Genomic DNA, 21,782 nt, shown 5'->3' with positions numbered 1-21,782 from the left:
GTTTTACACAACGGCTTCAACTGTCAGGGCTATTCGGGGATATAAGAAGATATCAGAAGTTATCCACCCTACCGCCCTGACTGTATTGAGAAGTTCGAGCAGAAATAGTATTCCCGAGGACCGCGGCTTGGATTCCCCAAACAAAGTTGGTCCACGGTAGCCCTGTCCAGAGACATAAAAGTAGGTTCTACTTCTATGTTTCTGTCTTCGTTCAAACTCGACCAGAATTTAGTTTGGGAAACGCAAGTTTTTTAAAAGATAAATATTAGAAAAAAGTAAAATTTTATTCAAGAATTTTGAGAACAAGGTCTTCGCCGGATAGTCCTAGCAGCTAAGGCCTTTAAAAAGGATTTTACCCACTTACCACAGAGTAGGTGCTAGGGGTGCTAGAGAGCCCAAAGTAGTAAAAGAAGATTAAATTTAGTTGACTTCAGTTGACTTTCAAAATTAAAAACATCGCTGGTAACGGTCATTTGCTTTCGTTTTTTTGATTTTAGATGAAATAATTTAAAACCTGTGATAATTAATTAGATTCCTAGATGGATTTTAGACAAATAACTGAAAATGCAGAGAAACACATCACACCCAAGTCTGAAATTGCTATATTTAATAGAAAAAATTGTCATGGTGTAGGTACAACAAATAGTCCTTTTAGAACTATGCCAAGTTTTTCTACTCCACCATCTAGATTTGCAAGAATTATTAATCCATTCGATTCACACTTAATAGATAGGTTACATCTTCCGACATTTAGGTAAGTTAGTTATGAAAATTAGTTTAATAAATCCAGTGTATAATAATTATATTCAGTAGTTAAAGTAAAAAGTATATAAAGTTTCCTAAAATGTTTTATGTCTTAAACATGTTGTAGAGAAATAATAATTTTGTGCTCGCAAAGTAGTGGTGGTGTAGTAAATGGGTATTTTAAGATTTTCTACAAGAGATAATAATCTGTATCAGTAAACCATCATATCTTGAATTAAATGTTTCATTTAGAAATTTATTATAATAATATAATCCTATCAATCAAATCACAGTTTCCGAAAACCCCTTATCAGATATAGCAAGCAAATAACACTCTGAATAGAATGACATATCAGATGTCAAGATTTGACATTTTTGCATATGGTTTATTTGAAATTGTAGCATGCAGTTCAGAACTACAATTTGACTCGAAATACCAAGTGTGTGGTACCAAAGTATTGATAAAAATGATTTTTCCAAATATGCTAATGACCCACCCCTGTTTCATTAAAAAAAAGAGATATTATTAAAAATACATATACTTAAGGGATATATTTTCAAAAATAGATTCTCAGTACTTACGTTTTTTCATTTAATGGACCTCTGTGTGTAAATTTCATACTTCTAGAACCGTTACAATTTTTTGTACAAATATCCAAAAGTTCACTTGTATAAAATTTCCCCCTCTTAGGGGATGGATTTCAAAAAATCGTTTTTGAGTACTTACTTTCATCACTTAAAGACACAATATTCTGTGCAAATTTTCATACTCTTAAAAAAATATTTTTCTGAACATTCACCCCTCATCTGGCACCCTTAAAAGGCGAATTTCTAAAAATCGCCCCTTACTGTTCAATTACGTTACCTAAGGAACTTCTACGCAAAATTTCATACTTCCAAAACCGCGTTTAACAGTTTTTTGAGACAACTTTCACCCTTTATATTCACCCTCTTGGGAGGTGAATTTCCAAGAAATCGCGACTAAATACTAAGTTTGGCCACTTAAGGAACCTCTCTCTATACAAAATATCATACCCCTAGGACTATTTTTAAAAAAATATACAAAATTTCACAATCAGTTTCACCCCCTTAGAAGATGAATTTCCGAAAATCGCTTCTGTTCAATTAGGCCTCTGCAAAATTTCATACTGCTAGGAGAGATTTAAATTTTTCTGTATACATCATTCAAATTCAAAATTTATCCCCTAAGGGGATGAAATGAGGGGTCGATTCTAAGTACTCTTTATAACTACTAATTTTAAAGGTCTTTGGATCTTTTTTTAAGACTATTTTTAAAGAAAATTATACAAAATTCACTCCCATTTTCATCCGAAGAAGGTAAAGGAGATAAAGGAGATAAATTTCCGAAAATAGCTTCTAACTGTTCAATTACGCCACATAAGGAACCCCTGTGCAAAATTTTATACTGCCAGGACAGATTTTTTTAGCCGACCATACCGACAGGTATGGTAGGCTATTAAGATCGGTAAAAAAAGTTTTTTTAATTTCACTCAAAATGAGTTATTTGGGTCATAAATGACCTAAATACAAAATAGTTTCATGGTGTCTGTCTGTCTGTCCGTCTGTAAGACGATAACTCAAAAACCGCTAAACCGATTTTAACCAAATTTGGCACAAAAATACTGTGGCACCCGAGAATCTGGCCATTAGTTTTTGTTGGGGGTGAGGGTTGGTATGGGAGGGGGCTAAAAATTTTAAAAAATTGTAACTCCAAAATTACAGTAGCTCGCGAAACGCGGTTTTCAATTAAGATTAGGAATAATATTTGCAAAAAAATTTGTAATATCAAAATCAGTCAAAGTCGCAGTTTTTGAGATAAAAAAAATTGGCGCCGGGAGGCACGTTTAGCCGCCCATACTAAAATATGTTAATAAAAAGTTGGTAGGCAGTTCTTTTAGCTTCAAAGTAAAGGAATTTTTCCAATTTTGTTTTATTTCAAAAACTGTGATTTTGACTGATTTTGATGTTATTACGAATTACGAATTTTGTTGCAAATATTATTCCTAATCTTAAATTGAAAACCGCGTTTCCCTAGCTACTGTAATTTTGGAGTTTTTAAAAATTTTATCCCCCTCCCATACCCTTTTACCAACCCCTCACCCCCACCAAAAACTAATGGCCAGTTTCTCGGGTGCCACAGTATTTTTGTGCCAAATTTGGTTAAAATCGGTTTAGCAGTTTTTGAGTTATCGCGTTACAGACGGACGGAAAATATTTTGTATTTAGGTCATTTATGACCCAAATAACTAATTAAAATTTTGAGTGAAATTAAAAAAACTTTTTTTTGCCGATCTTAATAACCTACCATACCTGTTGGTATGGTCGGCTAAAAATATCAAGTATGGGCGGCTATACGTGCCCCCCCGGCGCCAATTTTTTGTATACAGAAATCCACCACTCATTTCACTCCCTTACAGGGCGAAGTTCTAAAAATCGCCCCTTAGTGCTCAATTACGTCACCCAAGATGCCTCCGTGCAAAATTTCATACTCCTAGAACAGATTTTAACAAATTTTTATGCAACCTTTCATCTTAAGCATCTTTGCTTCCTATTGCATTTCTGCATCGAAATAGTTGGAAAGTACAGATTTCTCTAAAATTTTAAAGTTACTTTCCACTTTTCGTTACTTTTCGACAAAATCAAAAAAGACTTAAGATTTCTATGAGCTTGCAGCTCTGTCTAGATCTAGGTTTTGAACATATCTTTTCAAGTATCTTCCATAAATATATTCGTACTCTGAGCAAAATTCACATAAATTTGTTCCACAAAATCAAAAGAGTTGCTTATTTCAGAGACACTTCGTACACCGCCATTTGAGACCAAATTGAAACTTAGCAGCAGGAAAAAATCGTTATGTAGTAAGAAGTAAGGAAATGAACAAAAATAAAGTTTTCTAATCCAGTTAGTAATGCTTATCAATTAGAATAATGAGAAAATAAGCATATGTGTAGTTGTAGCAAATTTCTACTTTTTGGTTGTAGTTTGTATTTTACAGTAACAAATTGTTCAATATGAATTTGTAAGGCATGCAACAGGAACACGTTTGAACACCGGTAGTTACGTCACTGCCCCAAGGGTTAGTCGGTCCACTTCTACAGAGGGGGACATAAGGGAGACGAGAATACAATGGGTTACCCCGGTTACCCCCTGGTTCACCAAGGTTGATACCAGTAGAGGCTAGTCTTCTATCTAGCCACGCATCCCATTGACCTGGTCACGCCATCATAGGATTTAGGTTTTTGGTGAGGTTATCTCCTCTTGGTCCGGGCGGTTAAATTAAGACCCTCCACTCCCTCTACCCGTGATATATGACCACAGGCAGTAGAGGGTGCCTGGTATGACGGATAGGGTAGTCCTATCCGGCATTGTTATACACACATGGCCAAAATTATTGCATATCTCGTTTAAAAATATACGGAAAGGAATTTAAAGAATCTTTTTTTATACATAGCTTTGATAATCTAATAAGATAAGATAATAATAAATGTTTATCATTCAGACCCAATATTATTACAAATTCTTGCACATTTCGATTTGTGGTCTCTTGGGTTTCAGAAGAAATTTGACCATTGTTTTGGCCTTAAAATGCCTAGAAACAGTATTCAGTTTAATAGAGCCAGAATAGTAGCTACCGGCAAGTTGCAATAGCTCAAATTGTAGGAGTTAACCAAAGCGATGTTTCGCGAATATTAAAAAAATTCAGGGAGATAAACGAGGTTACAGACCGGCCTGAAAGAGAGTTACTACTGCTGTGCAAGACCGTCAAATATTCCTAATTGCACGACGCAATCCTCTGCTTTCTAGTACTGCTATTAAAAATGAGTTAGCTCGCCTTGAAGGAGTAAATGTTTCAAGAAAGACCATAGCAAGAAGACTCCATGACAGAGGATTACATTTAAGGAGGCCTTTATGTGTTCCGAAGCTTAATTTACAGCACAAAATTACGCGACTACAATGGGCTGAGGAGATGAGAACAAATGGACCTAATTGGAATTTCGTCATGTTTAGTGATGAAACAAGAATAGGCCTAGTGTCAAACTCGCGACGACCTTTGGTCTGGAGAGCATCTGGAAGACGAGCACGCTTGAATGCAGCTCAACCCCGTGTCCCGTTTCAAGGGGGAAGCTTTATGGTATAGGCAGGTATAATGCACGGAGCTCGAACTCCTCTTGTCATTATTGATGGCACAATGACAGGTGTCTCAGGGTGCATCCACACTATCCTAAAAACGGCGTATCGGCGTAACGACCTTGAATCGATTTCCAGTAATTCTATTGGCTGAAATTTTCGACAGATGAATTTGACAGATAAAATTTCTGACAGATGAATTTTTCAGGCAATAGAATTACTGGAAATCGATTCAAGGTCGTTACGCCGTTACGCCGATACGCCGTTTTTAGGATAGTGTGTATGCACCCTCATCTCTTAGAGACGTTTTAGAGCCCATTGTGCGTCCATTTCGAGGGGCAGTGGGGAATGAATTTGTTTACATGGACGATAATGCTCCTCCCCATCGCACTTTTGCGGTTCGCGAATTTTGTGAGGAAGAGGGTATAAGAAAACTGGTGACCACCGATGTCTCCAGATATGAATGTGATCGAGCATGCTTGGGACATGCTAAAACGCCATATTGCCAAAAGGAATGATCCCCCCCGTATCTTAGATGAATTGAAAATTGCTGCGCGCGAAACATGGGAAGCCATTCCTCAACATCTTCTGGACAACTTAATTGAGAACATGCCACGTCATCTCACAGCTTGCATTGAGGCTCGAGGAAGCAATACAGACTATTAGTTGTGAGAAATAATTAAAATTATTTTCAATATTTTCTGTTTAGAATGAAATTTGTTTTTGTTGATTTTTACTCATTATGAAATAAAATTATAATAACAGCCTAGTTGTACTTAGATTTTTAATTTTATATTAGTTAGTCGTGTAGTAAGCCAATATGTCCAAAAATATAAAACGAATCATATTAGGTCCAAAATAAAATAAAAATATCGTTATATGGAAATAATTTTGGCCATGTGTGTACATCTTGGTGCAATTCCCTGGCCACGACACTACAGCCAGGGACAAGACAATGAGATGCTCCTTAGACCCAGCTAAAGTGCCAGAGGGGATTCCCCTCAGATGCAAGACAAGGTCTTGCATGTCCTAGAGGAAGTTCTGGATCCATACTTGGCAGAGTTATTTGTAACCGATAAAAGCTTATTTCATCCCCTGATTTTTTGGCCTTTGTTCTGCTATTATAATCTAAGATCCGACTGCAGGATTATTGCGCTCATTATGTTAATCAAAATCTAATTTTTACACATATATTTATGAATAGGGGAGAATACAAAGAGTGGAGGGGAATACATAGGTGGAGTAACAGGGTTGTGAATAGGCGAATATACTTTTAAGAAGGTACCAATCAAAAAGTGGCTGCAAATAGGGGTTACCACGGTCCAAAGTCGTTCCTACTACTTTATACGGGTCCGGCAACGGTGCGTCGGGCATCTGTAGCTTCTATAATAAAAAAAAATAGGAATTTTGTGTGCAAAACGAAAGTATGTTATTAGGATGTACATACATCCCATCAGGAAAATATTTTAACTTGTACAGGATGGCTCAAAGCTGGCTCAAAAGTGTGAGTGGATCAGGATGATTTTTTTAAATGGAACACCCTATACCGGGTGTGTCTCAAAAGTGGCTCACCCCTATAACTTTTTATTTTTTCAGATAAAAAAACGAGATTTGGTATGTTAGTATATGACATAAATTAAGATTGATTGACGTATTCAATTATTGTTTTTGGTCACTTTCTGTTTTACCGGAAAAGATGACAACTTTTGGTTTTTAAACGGCACCCTCGGTATATTTTCACTTTTTTCAATAGAAAATGACATTCTGAATATAATGACATATCATATGTCAACTTTTGACATTTTCACTTTAAAGAAAATCGTATTTTAAATTTCAATCTAGAGTGCCATGGCTGTGTTAAAAACACTAATTTTAATCAATTAGAATTGCAAAATAAAACACTAAATCACCACAATACACCAAAACACTTTTGCTTTTACACTGGACGCGCGTTTCGCTAACCATGTTAGCATCATCAGCAGATGATTATAAACTAAAATACAATCTACAATTGGACCGTTTATATACTCGCTCAGTGGGCATAGAGTGGGCGTGACAAGATCTAGCCAACCGAGTCAGAGCCCACCGAGCGTAACAGTTAGATTTCAGCCACTAGAGTAGTAGGAACAAAGAACTTGAAGGAATTGGACCGTTGTCTCTGTTCATACTATCTTTACATTTATTAATTCTGATGCTTTCATATGCATCTAGAATTGGAAATAAGCAATTAGAATTGGAAAAATAGATTTGATCGTGTTTTTCGTGTCTTGTCCTGGCCGTTTAAAAGATGCCCAAATCGTATTTTTAATTATATCTATCAAATAAAGTAAAAAAAAATACCGAGGGTGTCATTTCAAAGTCAAAAGTTGTTGTCAGTTCCGGAAACAGGAAGTGGTCAAAAACAACTGAATACGTCAATCATTCCTAATTTATGTAATATTAACATTCCAAATGTCGGTTTTTTAACTGAAAAAATAAAAAAGTTATAGGGGTGAGTCACTTTTGAGACACACCCTGTATATTATTGCATTTTTGACTTCCTTTCGGATCATTTTACATAATCTTAGATATCATAATAATAATAGTAATGTCTGGCCGGCAAGGGTAATGCAGCCAGCAGTATACCTACCGCTATCGTATGCGGAATCGGTACAGCCAGTAACGCCAGCTTTTCGCTGTCCCTAGACCCTGTCCTGGTACTTACCCGCAATACTTACCTATTCTAACCATTATATCCCTTACTTCCTTCTATTTTCCGAAATGCAATCCTCCTCCTGACATCTTGGAGACACACTGGGAAGGAAAAAGATGTAGGAGGTTTTCCCACCACCTTAAACAAAAAAGGAACCAAATCCAGAAGCGTCTGCACCCAGAATGGGCAGCTCCCTGGTCAGCGTCTGATCTCAGAGTGAGCGGCTGATGCACGTTGCTCGTGAAGCATATTCACAACCAAATACCCATTATGATGGAGAAAATAATTAACCTAGCCTCGGATAATCTTAACAGCGTAAACGGGACCATTGATTCACATATCAGTCGTGTCGCGCTCGGCAGGGGTGAGGAGGTAGCCCAGGTCGTCGTCATGCGAAACCCTCCAAACACTCAAAACAGCAATCAATCTTCAAGTGTAGACGGCAACCAAACACTGACCCTGTCACAACCTGGCCTGTCTAACACAACACCATCCTCTGATGAATCAACAAATTCTCGACAAAAATGGAGGATCGAAGATTATAAGGAAGTGATACGATGCTATCAATACGCTATTCGGAATAGAACAACCCGAAACGTGACACAGAGGACATTTGAGATATGGAGAGAAAGAAATCCGGCCGCTTTTCCAAAAATGAATGCCAACACTCTAGCTAACCAACGGCGCTTCATAGTTAAAAATAAAAAGTTAACCAGTATTGAGTTACAAACAATTGAACAGGAAGTGAAAGAAAACATAAGAATTAATCGAGAAACCTTGGAAGACCAGCAAAGTCTTCAAACCAACGACATAGAATTAAATGATATGACTGATACAAACCAAACTGAAAATACAGAAGAAACGTCCATCGCAGTAACCGAAGATATAGTCGATCAAGAAAAATCCAAAAACAACAGAAATATTGAAGAAGATAAAGAAGTATTAGACATGGAAAAACTATTATTGACAAACTCCAAGAAATAGAAAAACTTAAATTTGAAGAAAGAAACAATCTAAATAAAGTAATAGTCAACAACGACTTAAGACGGAAATAAAGCAGTAAGTAGAATAACTGATATGTGCGATTTAAATTTATCAGAAATCAACAACCTATTATATGCTATAGCAGCAACCATAGGAGGAGAAGCGGACTGCACAAAAGTCAATGTGGCAAAATACAAAGAACCGAGATGGAAAATCCGAATTAAAAAACCATAGAAACTTATCGAACGGAGATAGCAATTCTGGAAGAATACAAAAAAGGAGTATCCACAAAAAAAGTAATGAATAAGACTATTGTAATATTCAGGAAATATGGATATCAGACCACTGAGGAGCTAGTGACTAAACTGAAAATGAAATTGCAAGCAAAAGCACAACGCCTCCGTAGATACACAAAAAGGAGTGATCAATATCGTCAAAATAAAATGTTCAATGAAGATATGAAAAAGTTCTATCGAAGTAACCTAAATAAAGTAAACAATAACGAAATAAAAGAGACACCTTACCCAGATGAATTAGAATGCTTCTGGCGGGGAATATTTGAAGAGGCAATATTTTGAATATTGAATATTGGACACATAACAAAGATGCAAGCTGGATACAACAGAAAAGATAGATCAAGAACACATAAATGAGGATGAATGGAAAGATCTGGAAAATGACGAAATCATTGCTACCATCAAAAGAACCCACAATTGGAAATCACCGGGCCCAGACAAAGTTCACAATTTCTGGATCAAACAATTAACATCACTGCACACTCACATAACAGGAGCACATAAAAATCCTGAAAACACCCCTGAATGGCTAACAACTGGAAAAACAATACTACTTTCAAAAGGGAACAACACAAAAGACCCAAGAAACTACAGGCCTATCACCTGCCTTCCTACCTTGTACAAAATTATGACTCAAGCACTAAGCAATAGAATCTATAATCACTTAAACAAAAATAATATACTCCCACCTGAGCAAAAAGGATGCAAAAAAGGATCAAGAGGATGCAAAGACCAACTCCTTCTTAGTAAGATCATAATGGACTCAGCAAAGAAACAGAAGAAGAATCTATGCATGTCGTGGATTGACTACAAAAAAGCTTTTGACAGCCTACCACACACCTGGATAATCGAAATTCTGCAAACATATAAAATAAGTTTAGAAATCATAGCATTTATAAAGTCATCTATGGGGAAATGGAAAACAAATATAAAACTTTATTACTCTGAAGGAGAACTCGATGTTAATAACATTGCAATCAAGAGGGGAATTTTTCAGGGAGACTCCCTATCACCTTTGTTATTCTGCGTAGCTCTCATACCCCTTACTAACTTACTGAAAAAGAAAAACCTTGGGTATCAAATAGATTGCAATGTTAAGATAAACCACCTATTATATCTAGATGACTTGAAACTATTTACAAAAACAGAAAAGGAAATGGAACAAATGCTCAAAATTGTCAAAACATTCAACCAAGACATCAATATGGAGTTTGGTTTAGACAAGTGCGCCACAGCTACATTCATGAAGGGGAAGTTGACAAAAAGTAAGAACATAAAAGTAGAATCGAACATAGAACTTGAAATAAAATTTGGATCCAGAGGAAACTTTACAAATACTTAGGCTTAGAAGATCCAGACGAAATCGACAACACTTAGGCTTAGAAGAATAATAAATTAAGGAAAGAATATTATAGGAGAATCAAAAAAGTGCTTGACACAGAATTATGTGCAAAAAACAAAATAAAAGCTATAAACACAATAGCAATTCCAGTAATGACTTACAGTTTTGGTTTAGTGGAATGGCCAAAAGAAGAGATAAAGAAAATTGACAGAAAGACTAGAAAACTATTTACCTCAGGGAAAATTCACCACCCAAAAGACAATGTTGATAGGATCTATATGAGAAGACTAAGCTGATGGAGGAAGAGGTTTGCTAGAGCTTGAGGAAGCATTTGAAACTGCAATCATGGGACTGAGTGAGTACATAAAAGAGGAAAAAAGATGACATCCTTCGCAAAGTGTTGAACTAAGTTGCTTTGATCCCAGGCCGGGAACTGGACTTAGTCAATAATTACCGGAGAACTTCAACCGCCATGATCCACCTCCTCCATGGAAGAATATATACGGGAGCTATTATTATTTAACATGGAATATGTTAAATAATAATAGCTTCCGTATATAGCGTTTAACGCCTTGGAAGTAGCAAGGTACAGCTTGCCATACTAGAGCCGTTCGGTATACAAGAAAGGTAATGTGGCTAGCACTACGCTTCAACCGCCTATTGTGAATACTACTATTGTGAATCCCAAGTACTCATTTAAGGCTGAGTCGACCTAGGTACCCAAACTATTTTTATTTTAATAAAAATAGTCGACTGATGAAATGCCGGGTGTAGGATTCGAACCCACAACCTTGAGATTGGTAAACGAGAGCCTGTACCTCTACGCCACCGGGCACCAGATATCATTAAATACGATTTGGTAGTTTCAGAAATATTAACTTTTATTTCAGGGACACTGTATTTTTCTCTTCCAGGAGCATAGTAGTAATTATTGCTACTCTGTGTGATTTATTATTAATTTTAACTTTTCTATTTACAGTCCAAACGTTTTTGCTCAGACTTCTTCACCTAATGTCGAACACAAGTTTAAATGGACCATTGAAGAGATTGCAAATCTTAAACCCGCCGAGATCGATGAGAGCACCATAAGTCAACATGTATTTAATTCGGACGATCCAAAACTGGACCTTGTAGTTCAAGAAAAAATCGAAACATTCTTCTGTGAAAAGGAAATTGTCCCTAGTCCACTTCACATAAAACCATCTACTGTTTCTTCATTAAAAGATTATATTGTAGAAGAAAAGCACTCACTTCATCAATCGTTTAGTAAAAATGGGAAAAGTGAAAGTAATAATTATAACTAAATTATATCACAATAAAACTAAAAGTTATTTTTGGTAGATTCAACTCAGACTTTATTAGCTCTTCCTCCCGTGCTGCCGTCAAGTTTAGAAGAGGCTTTGAAACCATATCTGAGCCAAGACTGTCAAAGTAATGAAGATAATTTAAGAAACAATTCGCTTTATAAAAAATTATTTGATTATGAGGATAATTTTGACGAATCCAGTCATAATTTGCAAGATGGAGTATCCAGTCACTCATCCCCTGCTTTATCTACAGGTACAGTTCATACCAAATAAAGTTTTAAACCCCGTTCTCAGAACGACGTCGTATCGCGGGCGACACAGTTTGACATTTCAAACAACCAATGGGAGCTGTACTAAATTTAAAATTGACAGCTGTTTGAATTTTGTACAAATCTGATTGGTTCTTTTGTCGTGTCGCTGGCTGCAGTCGCAGTTCTGAGAACGGAGCTTTAGTTGCGTGATTAAGCTTCACCGGCACAGCGTTGCCCAATTTTATATATTTTCTTTTAATCAAAATATTTTAGGAATCAAAAATAAATAAATTATAAATATAAACTTACGTGCATAGAAATCGTATGTTTTTAACTGTATGTTTTAGAATCTATTTATCAGAGCAAGTAAAAAATATGAGCTGTTTCAAAGACAATTTAACATGCTTTAATATGAGTATAAATTTATCCAGAGTACTTATCGTTTATATGCGTAGTAACAGAACAATGAAAGGTATTAGTGTTGTGGCGATTGCAATTACTACATTTGTAATCGAAATTTTCACATTGTTCTTTTATTCTTTAATTAGTTGTGTTTCATTGTTTGATTAGTGTTTCAATTTAATGCATACATCACCGGAAAAAGCCGCCCAAGTAATCGCTTTAATCGAAAATGGACTTAAACAGAGAGCTGTAGCTCGGCAACTACATATGACACGCGGAGCGGTTCAAAGAGTGTGTGAACGATATGAGGAGACCCGATTCTTTCGTAGGCGACGTGAAACTGGTAGAAAGAGATATACAACAGATCGTGATGACCGCTGTATTGTGTCAACAAGGTTAAGAAATCGGCGTCTTAATGCTATTCAGGTGCAACAACAGGTGATTATTAGTCAGTGGACAGTAAGACGAAGATTGAAGGAAAGTAACATGACCCCCAAAACACCTGCAATTGGTCCAAGACTTACCCCAGCTCATCGTCAAGCACGCCTGCGTTTTGCACGGGAACATTGTATTAGACACTAGAAAAATGGGAATCTGTTCTATTCCCAGATGGGACCGGGATATGCCTCTATGGTAGCGACCGAAGAAGAAAAATGTACCGGAGGCCAGGTCAGCGATTCGCAGAATGCTGCATTGAGGAGCGGATTGCTTATGGAGATGGTTCCTGCATGATCTGGGGTGCAATTTCTATGACTGCGCGAACCGACCCAGTTTTCTTCCGTTGGGGCGACCGTCGGCACGGGAGAGGAGGTTTAACTGGTGCTAGGTATATTGATGAAATTTTGCAGTTTATGGTGGTACCTTACGTCGATTACATTGGAAACGAATTCACTTTTATGCATGACAATTCGAGGGCACACACATCAAGAATCGTACACGATTACATTTCAGAAGTCGGTTTCTGATCATGGAATGATGATCAGCATGCAGTCCAGACTTAAACCCGATAGAACATTTATGGGATGAGCTAAAACGAAGAATTCGTGCTAGACGAAGAGCCCGAACATCTATCCCCGAGCTCATTGTTGCAGTAGAGGAAGAGTGGCTTAACATCCCACAAGAAACAATATCAAATTTGATCGAATCTATGCCAAATCGTATGAGAGATGTTGTTAGAGCAAGAGGGGGTCATACACATTATTGAAAATTTAGTTTAGTCCATAAATAAATAAATAAATAATAACATACCTCTTAGTAATAAAAAACGATAATTGGTTTCCTGCATTAATTTAATAATTTTAATCCAAATAAACCAAAATACAAATTAATATCTCTAAACTCTTTTCAAAGAATATGAAATTGTCTTTCAAACAGCATATATTTTTTCTTAATCTGACAAATAGATTCTAAAAAATATATAGTTATTAACTTTGTTTATTTAGTTTGCCTTGGGCCGATTTCTATGCACGCAAATATAAACAGTTATTATTTACATCAACAAAACTCTCCTTGTTAACAGCACTTAAGAGGCATAAAGGGCCATTACTACCGCTTTCCCCTTCAAAATATTGTAATAGAGTTGCGATGAGTTTTTTACGGCTATTAAGCTATCTTGTACACTTCGCATTAAAAGATGTTCTAAAAAGAACAATGTTCGGCTGCAAGGTCTACTAATAAACATTTTCAAGCTTAAAGTATCACAACACTATTTATTTAAAACAAAAACTCGTAGTACAAAACTAAAGTGTCAAAACGAATGACAATGTCAGGAAATAAATAAATAAATGCGGCAACTTGACATTTTTTACAGCAGAGCTATCACCTGAATCGCCAGCGCGAAATTTAAATTCCAGTTAGTCAGCACGGCGCCGAATATGTCCATGGTTGGCAAACAAATGAATTTAAAAACCACGCCCTCGATTACGTAACTAAAAGATTAATTGATATGAAATATAGGTCCTAATTTCTTTACAAAGACACTATTTTGGTTTTTGCATAATGTTTTAACCCTCAACTGGCGTGGTAAGGTTTTTCGTACCGCTTATGGCGTTCTAGGGTCTGACGGACCCCAATTTTTTTTCAGTTAAAAATACACGATGAAGGGATTTTATAAAAAGCTTGTTATTTTAACACTGTTTACAATATATTCAAACTTGTGAGCAAACAAATTCATTAATTTTTAACAAATTAATAAGAACGGACACAAAAATAAAATAAAACGCATTTTTGACAACAGAAATATAACTTGACTAAGAAATCCATAAAAATTAAAAACATATATTTTATGATTTTACCGTATTATTAAACGTACAAACAACTGAAATGTGAAGCTAAAGTAATAAACATAAATTATTGTCAACAAAACTGCAAACCTTGAATGTACATACATACTTTTTTCAAATACAGTTCATGCTAATATAGGATCTGCATTTGCCGCACATGGATCGTGCACATTTGATTCATGAGATTTTTGTTTTTTGTAATTTCTTCGTTGACATATGGTTGACATATACCACACCTCTTTCTTTTCTGGTATTGATTATTCAATTTTCTCTCTTCTATAAGTAAGAGATTCAGAATCGGAGTTATGGTTACTTTTCGGAGAAAAATCAGTGTCTCGATGATCTTCATTTCACTTAAGCCTCTTTATTCAAACCACTCAATTAATGCTTCCTCAAAATTAGCGTCCCAGTGAGGCACACTTTTTAGACTACCCACCATCCTAATAAAGAAATATTCTCGGCGTGGTGGTGCCACACAGACCCCAGTGAAACTTTGGCCGCCGCTGGTAGGAACAATACTTGATAAAATCAAGTGCGCCCTTAACAGTTGCATATTGGTACCCTAACTTAAAGGTAAATGGCGCGGCGAGGCCTAATTCTTAAACGTAAACATTTTACAGAGGTTTAAATAGTGCTTGGGGTCCGCTAGACCCCACCACGCCAGTTGAGGGTTAAAAAATAGTTATAGTAGTCTATTTAAATGTTTTATAATTATTTTTTTCCAATACTATAAATAGGATATATATTTTAGGGTTTTCGCCAATTTCATTTTCTCCATCAAAGAAAGATTTCGGAAGTCCATTTGACAAGATTCAATTTGCAGACTGCAACCTTTCGCCTATTTCCAAGAGTTCATCAACTTCAGACTCTAAAATGTGTCGGTCGGCATGCAGATTAAATTTTCAAGATAACATGAGTGTGGATGCTAGTTTCATTGTTCCTGATATTCAGTGTCTGCAGTCTTCTAGCAGCTGTGAAATTGGTAAGTAGGTAATAAATGGAATAGTGGAACACCGTATCTTTATTTGGAATATTTATATTCATTAATATAATTGAATCTAACAGATGCCTGCTTAAATTAAAACCTGTTTTTACTTATTTATAGATACTGACATATCCCCACTGCCCAGGACTGTGGAACCTGTATTAGAAACTACATTAAACTGGAATATGGAATACTCACAGATATCTCTTGGATCTACGTCGGCAGATTCGGATCAAATGGACGTTTCAACGTCGAATACACCTCATTCTAGGATGTTTACAGGTAATGCACCATGTCTCTTAAGGTTCTTAAGAACAATATGAACTAAATAAATTGATATATCAATGTAGGTCTTATTTTATTTATTCGTGCCAAAAGCGTTGCATATAAAAATATATTAAAATTTTAATAAAAAAAGACAAAATGTATAAGGACAAACAGAAGAAAAATGTAAAGATAAAATTCAAGACAGTTACAAACATAGAACTGTAAAAAATTAAATGAACAGACCAAAAATTAGCGTTGATGTCCATGCAACGGATGAGCAGCATATACTTTTATGTCCCTCTGTGTTCGCGGCAGCTTCCCTTCTTATATCTGGTGGGGCTATCCCTACCAAACTGTAGAGTTTGTAGGTGGCGTGGCCTTTAGGTATCCTGTTATTATTCGACATGTCTCGTGTAAAGGCAATATCCACATGATTGGTATGAGCAGATCTGTACCAAACAGGGCAGACATATTCTGCAGCAGAATAGCATAATGCAAGTGCCAGTGTTTTGAGTACTATTGGTTGAGCACCCCATCCGTTACTTGTGAGCTTTCTAATAATATTATTAATATTATTGCGGGGAGATACTTTTGGTTTTGTATTTAAACAGTGCTAGTAAACTAAGCGGACAAAACATTTGTTTCTGGGTGTTGTCGGACTATCCTTAATTTATCCTTTCTTCTATCGGTTTTCCATTCAGTAGCACCTGATCGGCCACTTAATTTGGTCTTACTATGGGTGCAGTAGGATCATTACTGAGTCGCTTGAGCGGTTGCCAAGCCTTTCTGCTGTTTTTGAACATGTCATTTAGTGATGGGATAACTCGAGCGAAAATTCGCTCGAGTACTCGATTATTGAAATAACTGACATCGCTCGATTATGAACGAGCGATGCAAGTGACGAGTACCAAGCGACGAACGCAAGCGATCCTAGAATGAAATAAATTGAAATCCGATTTTAATGAACGAGGGTGGATCATTAGCATATTTCGAAAAAGAATTTTTTTACGAATAATTTGATACCACACACTTGGTATTTCGAGTCAAATTGTCGTTATGAACCGCATGTTACAATTTCAAATAAACCATATGCGAAAATGTCAAAAGTTGATATGTGATATGTCATTCTATTCAGAGAGTCATTTTCTACCGAATAAAGTAAAAAAATACCGAGGATGCGATTTAAAAATCAAAAGTTGCAGTCATTTCCGGTGAAACCGGAAGTGACCGAAAACAATTGAATAAGTCAATCAATCCTAATTTATGTCATATACTAACATACCAAATCTCGTTGTTTTATCTGAAAAAAATAAAAAAGTTATAGGGGTGATCCACTTTTGAGACGCACCCGGTATATTTATCCGTTGCGTATCTGAGAGACAACATTTTACGACCTACATCGACAATGCTTCGAAATAAACTAAATCAGGCGATCAAGCGAATCGCTCGCCGCTTACTACTTGCCGTTCATTACCGAAAGAATATGCCAAACCAAAAACCGTATTTTTAAATACGAGCTATATTTCGCTCGAGTGATCACTCGGTTATTGCAATCGCTTGATACTCGAGTACTCGATTATTGAAATTAATCGGTTTTTCCCATCACTAATGTCAATACCGTTTAACGTTTCAATCCAGCGGTTTTGTTTTGCTTTCACAAATTCCTGAGATAATGCCGATCCTGATTCTATTGTATCTCTCTCCTAAACGGATTTTCATCAAATAGTCTAAAGTATTCATGAACTTTTGAGGATAATTCTTCGTTCGCATCATCATCCTCATATCCCCAAACACCACTATGGCTGTTAAAATCATCTACAATAAAATGGGTATTCTGATTCTGGAAATATTCTGGAGGAGTAAAATTAAATTTTTCATTGGGAGGCTTGTAAGTGGATATTACTGGGCAACTACTCAGCTCTACGGTTAAAATTTCAATGTCGTTTTCCTCTGTTAGGCCAAAGTACTCTCATGTACAAACCTGGTGACGTCATATAGCGCAGGCGATTTGCGGATCTTTTTTATTCGGTGGATATATTTCCTTAGACAACTGTTAAGAATCAAATGGTACCACCATGTCTCAAACGTATCAATCCTTGAAAAAGCAAGCTGCGGGAGCGCTGAAGTTATGATTACTAAATCTCGCTTAAGATGGGCTGGCCACGTATGCAGGATGCAAGAAAACCGCCTACCCAAATCTTTACGGTGAACTTGTAGAGGGTAAGAGAAAACCGGGTGGACAACTCAAAAGATACAAGGATGTTTTTCATGAAAACTTAAAGAGGATAAGTATGCAGCATCAGCGGGAGCAAGAAGCGCACAATAGAACGCAATGGAGGAGAATTGTAAACTCAGTTAACAACGACAACCAAAAAGTAAAGAGGCAACAAAGTAATTAGATTTTTGAATGTCTGGAGTGCGGAAGAGAGATAACATCACGTATCGGGCTTTTCAGTCACAGAAAAGCTAATAAAAGGAAACGCCTTGCTTGACCATCTTCTGATGCGTGTCAAATACTCGTCAGCGAGTAATGGCAATAAGTAAGGATATATTTCGGGTTTGAAAAACTCTTTTGACATTTTAAAATCACATCTCACAGACTATTCAGTAGGGTTGGAAAAAATCATGATTTTTTAAAAAAAATCAAAAAAATCAGATTTATTTGATTTAAATCAGATTTTTTTGATTTTAATTCAAAACAATATTTAAATCGGATTTTCAAATGACCAGGACTTATTTCCAATGAAAGTCCTATCCTAAATGGCTAAATCTTTATAACTCTGCTTGATATCGATAACATTCTACAATGCGTTTGACATTTTTCCACATCGGTCACCAATATATTTCGCAAAAAATTCGCCCGCTTCAGATCAAAAGGATTTTTTCAAACGTCTCAAAAGTACTAACTTTTGTCATTTTAACGCCTAGTATAAAAGTAAAGCACTGTTACGCCTAAGCACAAAAGTACAAAAATATATTATTAAACTGATATTAAGTGTCAAATTTAACGAGTGTACAAATTGTTGCTCGATTACTGTTTATATTATTTGTAATGTTTGAAATTGATTAAAAAATGATTTGTTGTTGTTTTAAAAAAATAGTATATTCTATTCGGAGTAAAAATGTACTTTTTGTGCTTCCTTGTAACGTCGGAATAGCTTTACGATGGTTCTTCAAAGGTCCGCATCAAAACAAAAACAGCATCATCAAAAAAAGTATATTTTTTACTCCTAATAAAACAATACACTATTGTTCGGAAATAGTCTTAAATCGAGAATGAAATTAGTATCATCTAATGTCAAAGTGTAGAATACTTACTGCAGATCAAAATGTCGGTAAGAATTTGGAAAAATAAACCATTTCAAAAAAATATAAAACAACATATTTCCTGACAACGATTATAGATTCTCGGGAATGAAGATATACCTAGTGTCTATATCAGAAGAACCTAGTTCTGCACTAGACTGCGGATGATATGTATTCGAACAGCGAATTTTTGTCATTTATACATAAATTTTAAAATAAATTCCTGCCTTTAGTGGTTAATGGATTCACACGAAATTACTTCAAAAATCGGCCCAACATTTAAATTGATGAATATATATTTTTATATAGTTTTATAACATTTACAATTACTTTTCGATTTATTATCTGTTATATTTTTTATAGAAATATTTTTTATAGTTTGGTAATAATAACTTTTACAGTTATTTTTTGATTTATAATAAAGTTTCAATAAAATTATTTTTTTTTATTTAAATCACATGATTAAAATTAAAAAAATCACTTGATTTAAATCATGTCAACCCTGCTATACAGTGTGTATGTAAATAAGTTAGAAAAAATCAATTCTACATCATTTTACTATTGGATTTGGCGTTTTCCTCCATCAATATTTATAGGAAAACGGAATATAACGTGAACTAAAAATGAAGTATCTACATCATAGCATGATAAAATGTGATTAGTTTATTTAATCTTAAATTTTCTCCAATACCCAATCCCCCTCCATCAATCTCCAATGCCTGTGCTCCCCAAGCCTGAAAACCCTCAATTGCGTATATGCATATATTTCTTATTTATATGTTAAAAGAAAAATATATGTATTTTTTACAGATTCTTAACTATGCTAAGTCTCTAATTATAATTTAAAAAAATTGCAGGACAAAGGAAAAGACTTAGTGAAAGCTTCAAGACTGAGGAACTAAAAACAGAAGACTTAATCAAAGAAAGCGCCCCTCTGTGTCGAAGTAAAACGTTTCGTAGTGATTTAACTGATACGGGGTATTGTACATCCGAAACAGGTGAATATCCTTCAAACGTTTTTTCTTCAACACCAAGCAAGAGGAATAGTGATATTTATTTTTAATGGACCTAGAGTAGGTAACTTAGGTGTGGGCGTAGGTAATTTGTAAAGAACTGAAAGAATTATTGTATAAATTCTGATTATAATGTACATATTACAAGTGCACTTTCATTACAATTAGGTTAAATACAAAAAAGTATGTAATAAGTAAATGGGATAAAGGGGGACAATCAACACTAGCGTGTTTGAAATATTTGAATATATATTATTGATTTCATGCTTGATTTGTACATTTTAATCATGTTTTATTTGAATTTTAGTCAAGTGATATTAAGACTTTATGTAAAAACTATACTCAAATTTCATTTATGCATAACGGAAACGAGGTAGAGGATATATTAATACGCGATATAGTATGATTAAAGTATGATTAATACGCGATATTTTATATTTCGTCGTCGTAGTGATTTTTACCCTTATTACCCGCCAAATCGTTTTAAATTTTGGTTTTTGGTTGGTATAGATTTGTCACTACTGCAATAAAAAATGCATTATCTTTATTTTTATTACCTCAAGCCAGTGTTCGTTTTTTTTCTAATTCTGTCTTCTAATTTAAAGAATGTAATTTTTATTGTCCCATTTTCAAAAATCAAGCCTATAAAATTCGGACTTGTTTTATTGATTTAAATTTAAATTTTTTTTGCTTTATTTTTGATATGTTCTTTTATTTCGTTTTATTAAAAAAAAACTTTATTATTACGTATCTACTTTAGTACTTCATGGTATTCCTATATATTACGGAAAAAAATACAATTTTAATTTACTGCAACATCTTATTTCTGCTATACTCCCAGTCAAGCATGACTATAAACGTGCTGCTTAGCATGGAGCATGAACCAGTATTGTATTCAAAAATCTGTTCAACGAGAGCCACATGACAGTGACAGTTGTTGTCTGTCATTTTAGTTCCCATTAAAACCTTATTTTCAGTCATTTTTTAATTGTCATCTGTCAAAATCTTCCCTGACTCGTTGGAAATACTTTATTGTGTTAGACTGAAAAGCCGCTACAAAATATCTATAGTTAAATCACGAAGGATGATGATTTTATTATACAGAATTTTCTAACAAACTAAAGATGAGTTTATATGCGTACGTAATGCTTCGTCCATCGTTCCGTCACACCAATCATATTTAAGTATGAGCTCTCATTTTTGAAATAAACCAATAAAGAGGCATAAAATCAATGATGGACGACGCATTACGAATGCATGTAACCCACACTTATAATAGAATGACGGTGTTATAATGCTTCGAGCATCTGTAGCGCTTAGAATAAAAAAATTGAGAATTGTTTGTATATCACAACCTAAAGTAGGTATGTACAGTATGTCCCATTTTGGTTGAAATCATAGGGTATCTCCGTTATTAGTGAAGATAGAAGGGTGCGGTTTGCACAAACTTGTCCCACTTTTTCGTCAAACGGAAGATGCAGTAAACAAAATTTTCATAGCCCTCTTCATTTCTGAGCTACAGGGTCTTTTCAAAAATTTTGCAATTTGGAACACCCCCTGTATCTCTGTTATTGTTAAAGGTATCGAGAAGGCGAAAATTGCTTATTGTAGAACTTTTTACGTAGAATACAGTGGCGTAGTCTGTTTTTCTACCAAAAAAATATTTTTGAAAATATGAACTAAAGTTATGTTTTTTCAAATGGAATACCCTGTATATTTATAAATCATATGATCTGTTTTGCTATGAGCTTCTCAAAAATAT

General features: G+C 35.2%; 1 protein-coding gene across 1 annotated transcript; it reads left to right on the top strand.

Moving 5' to 3' along the window:
• The first annotated feature begins 433 nt into the window (after positions 1-433).
• LOC115878079 lies at positions 434-21,450 on the top strand. Its single transcript, XM_030894432.1, has 6 exons — positions 434-754; positions 11,187-11,494; positions 11,549-11,767; positions 15,201-15,431; positions 15,555-15,716; positions 19,865-21,450. Exons 1-6 carry the CDS (start codon positions 540-542, stop codon positions 20,068-20,070), a joined length of 1,341 nt encoding a protein of 446 aa, XP_030750292.1. The 5' UTR covers positions 434-539; the 3' UTR covers positions 20,071-21,450.
• The last annotated feature ends 332 nt before the right edge of the window (positions 21,451-21,782 follow it).

Source organism: Sitophilus oryzae, unplaced genomic scaffold (assembly GCF_002938485.1).
Source record: "Sitophilus oryzae breed Bouriz unplaced genomic scaffold, Soryzae_2.0 scaffold_1500_pilon_pilon, whole genome shotgun sequence".
Classification (NCBI taxonomy): domain Eukaryota; kingdom Metazoa; phylum Arthropoda; class Insecta; order Coleoptera; family Curculionidae; genus Sitophilus; species Sitophilus oryzae.
The sequence above is the reverse complement of the archived record's forward strand: the minus strand, read 5'-3'. Positions and strand labels throughout refer to the sequence as shown.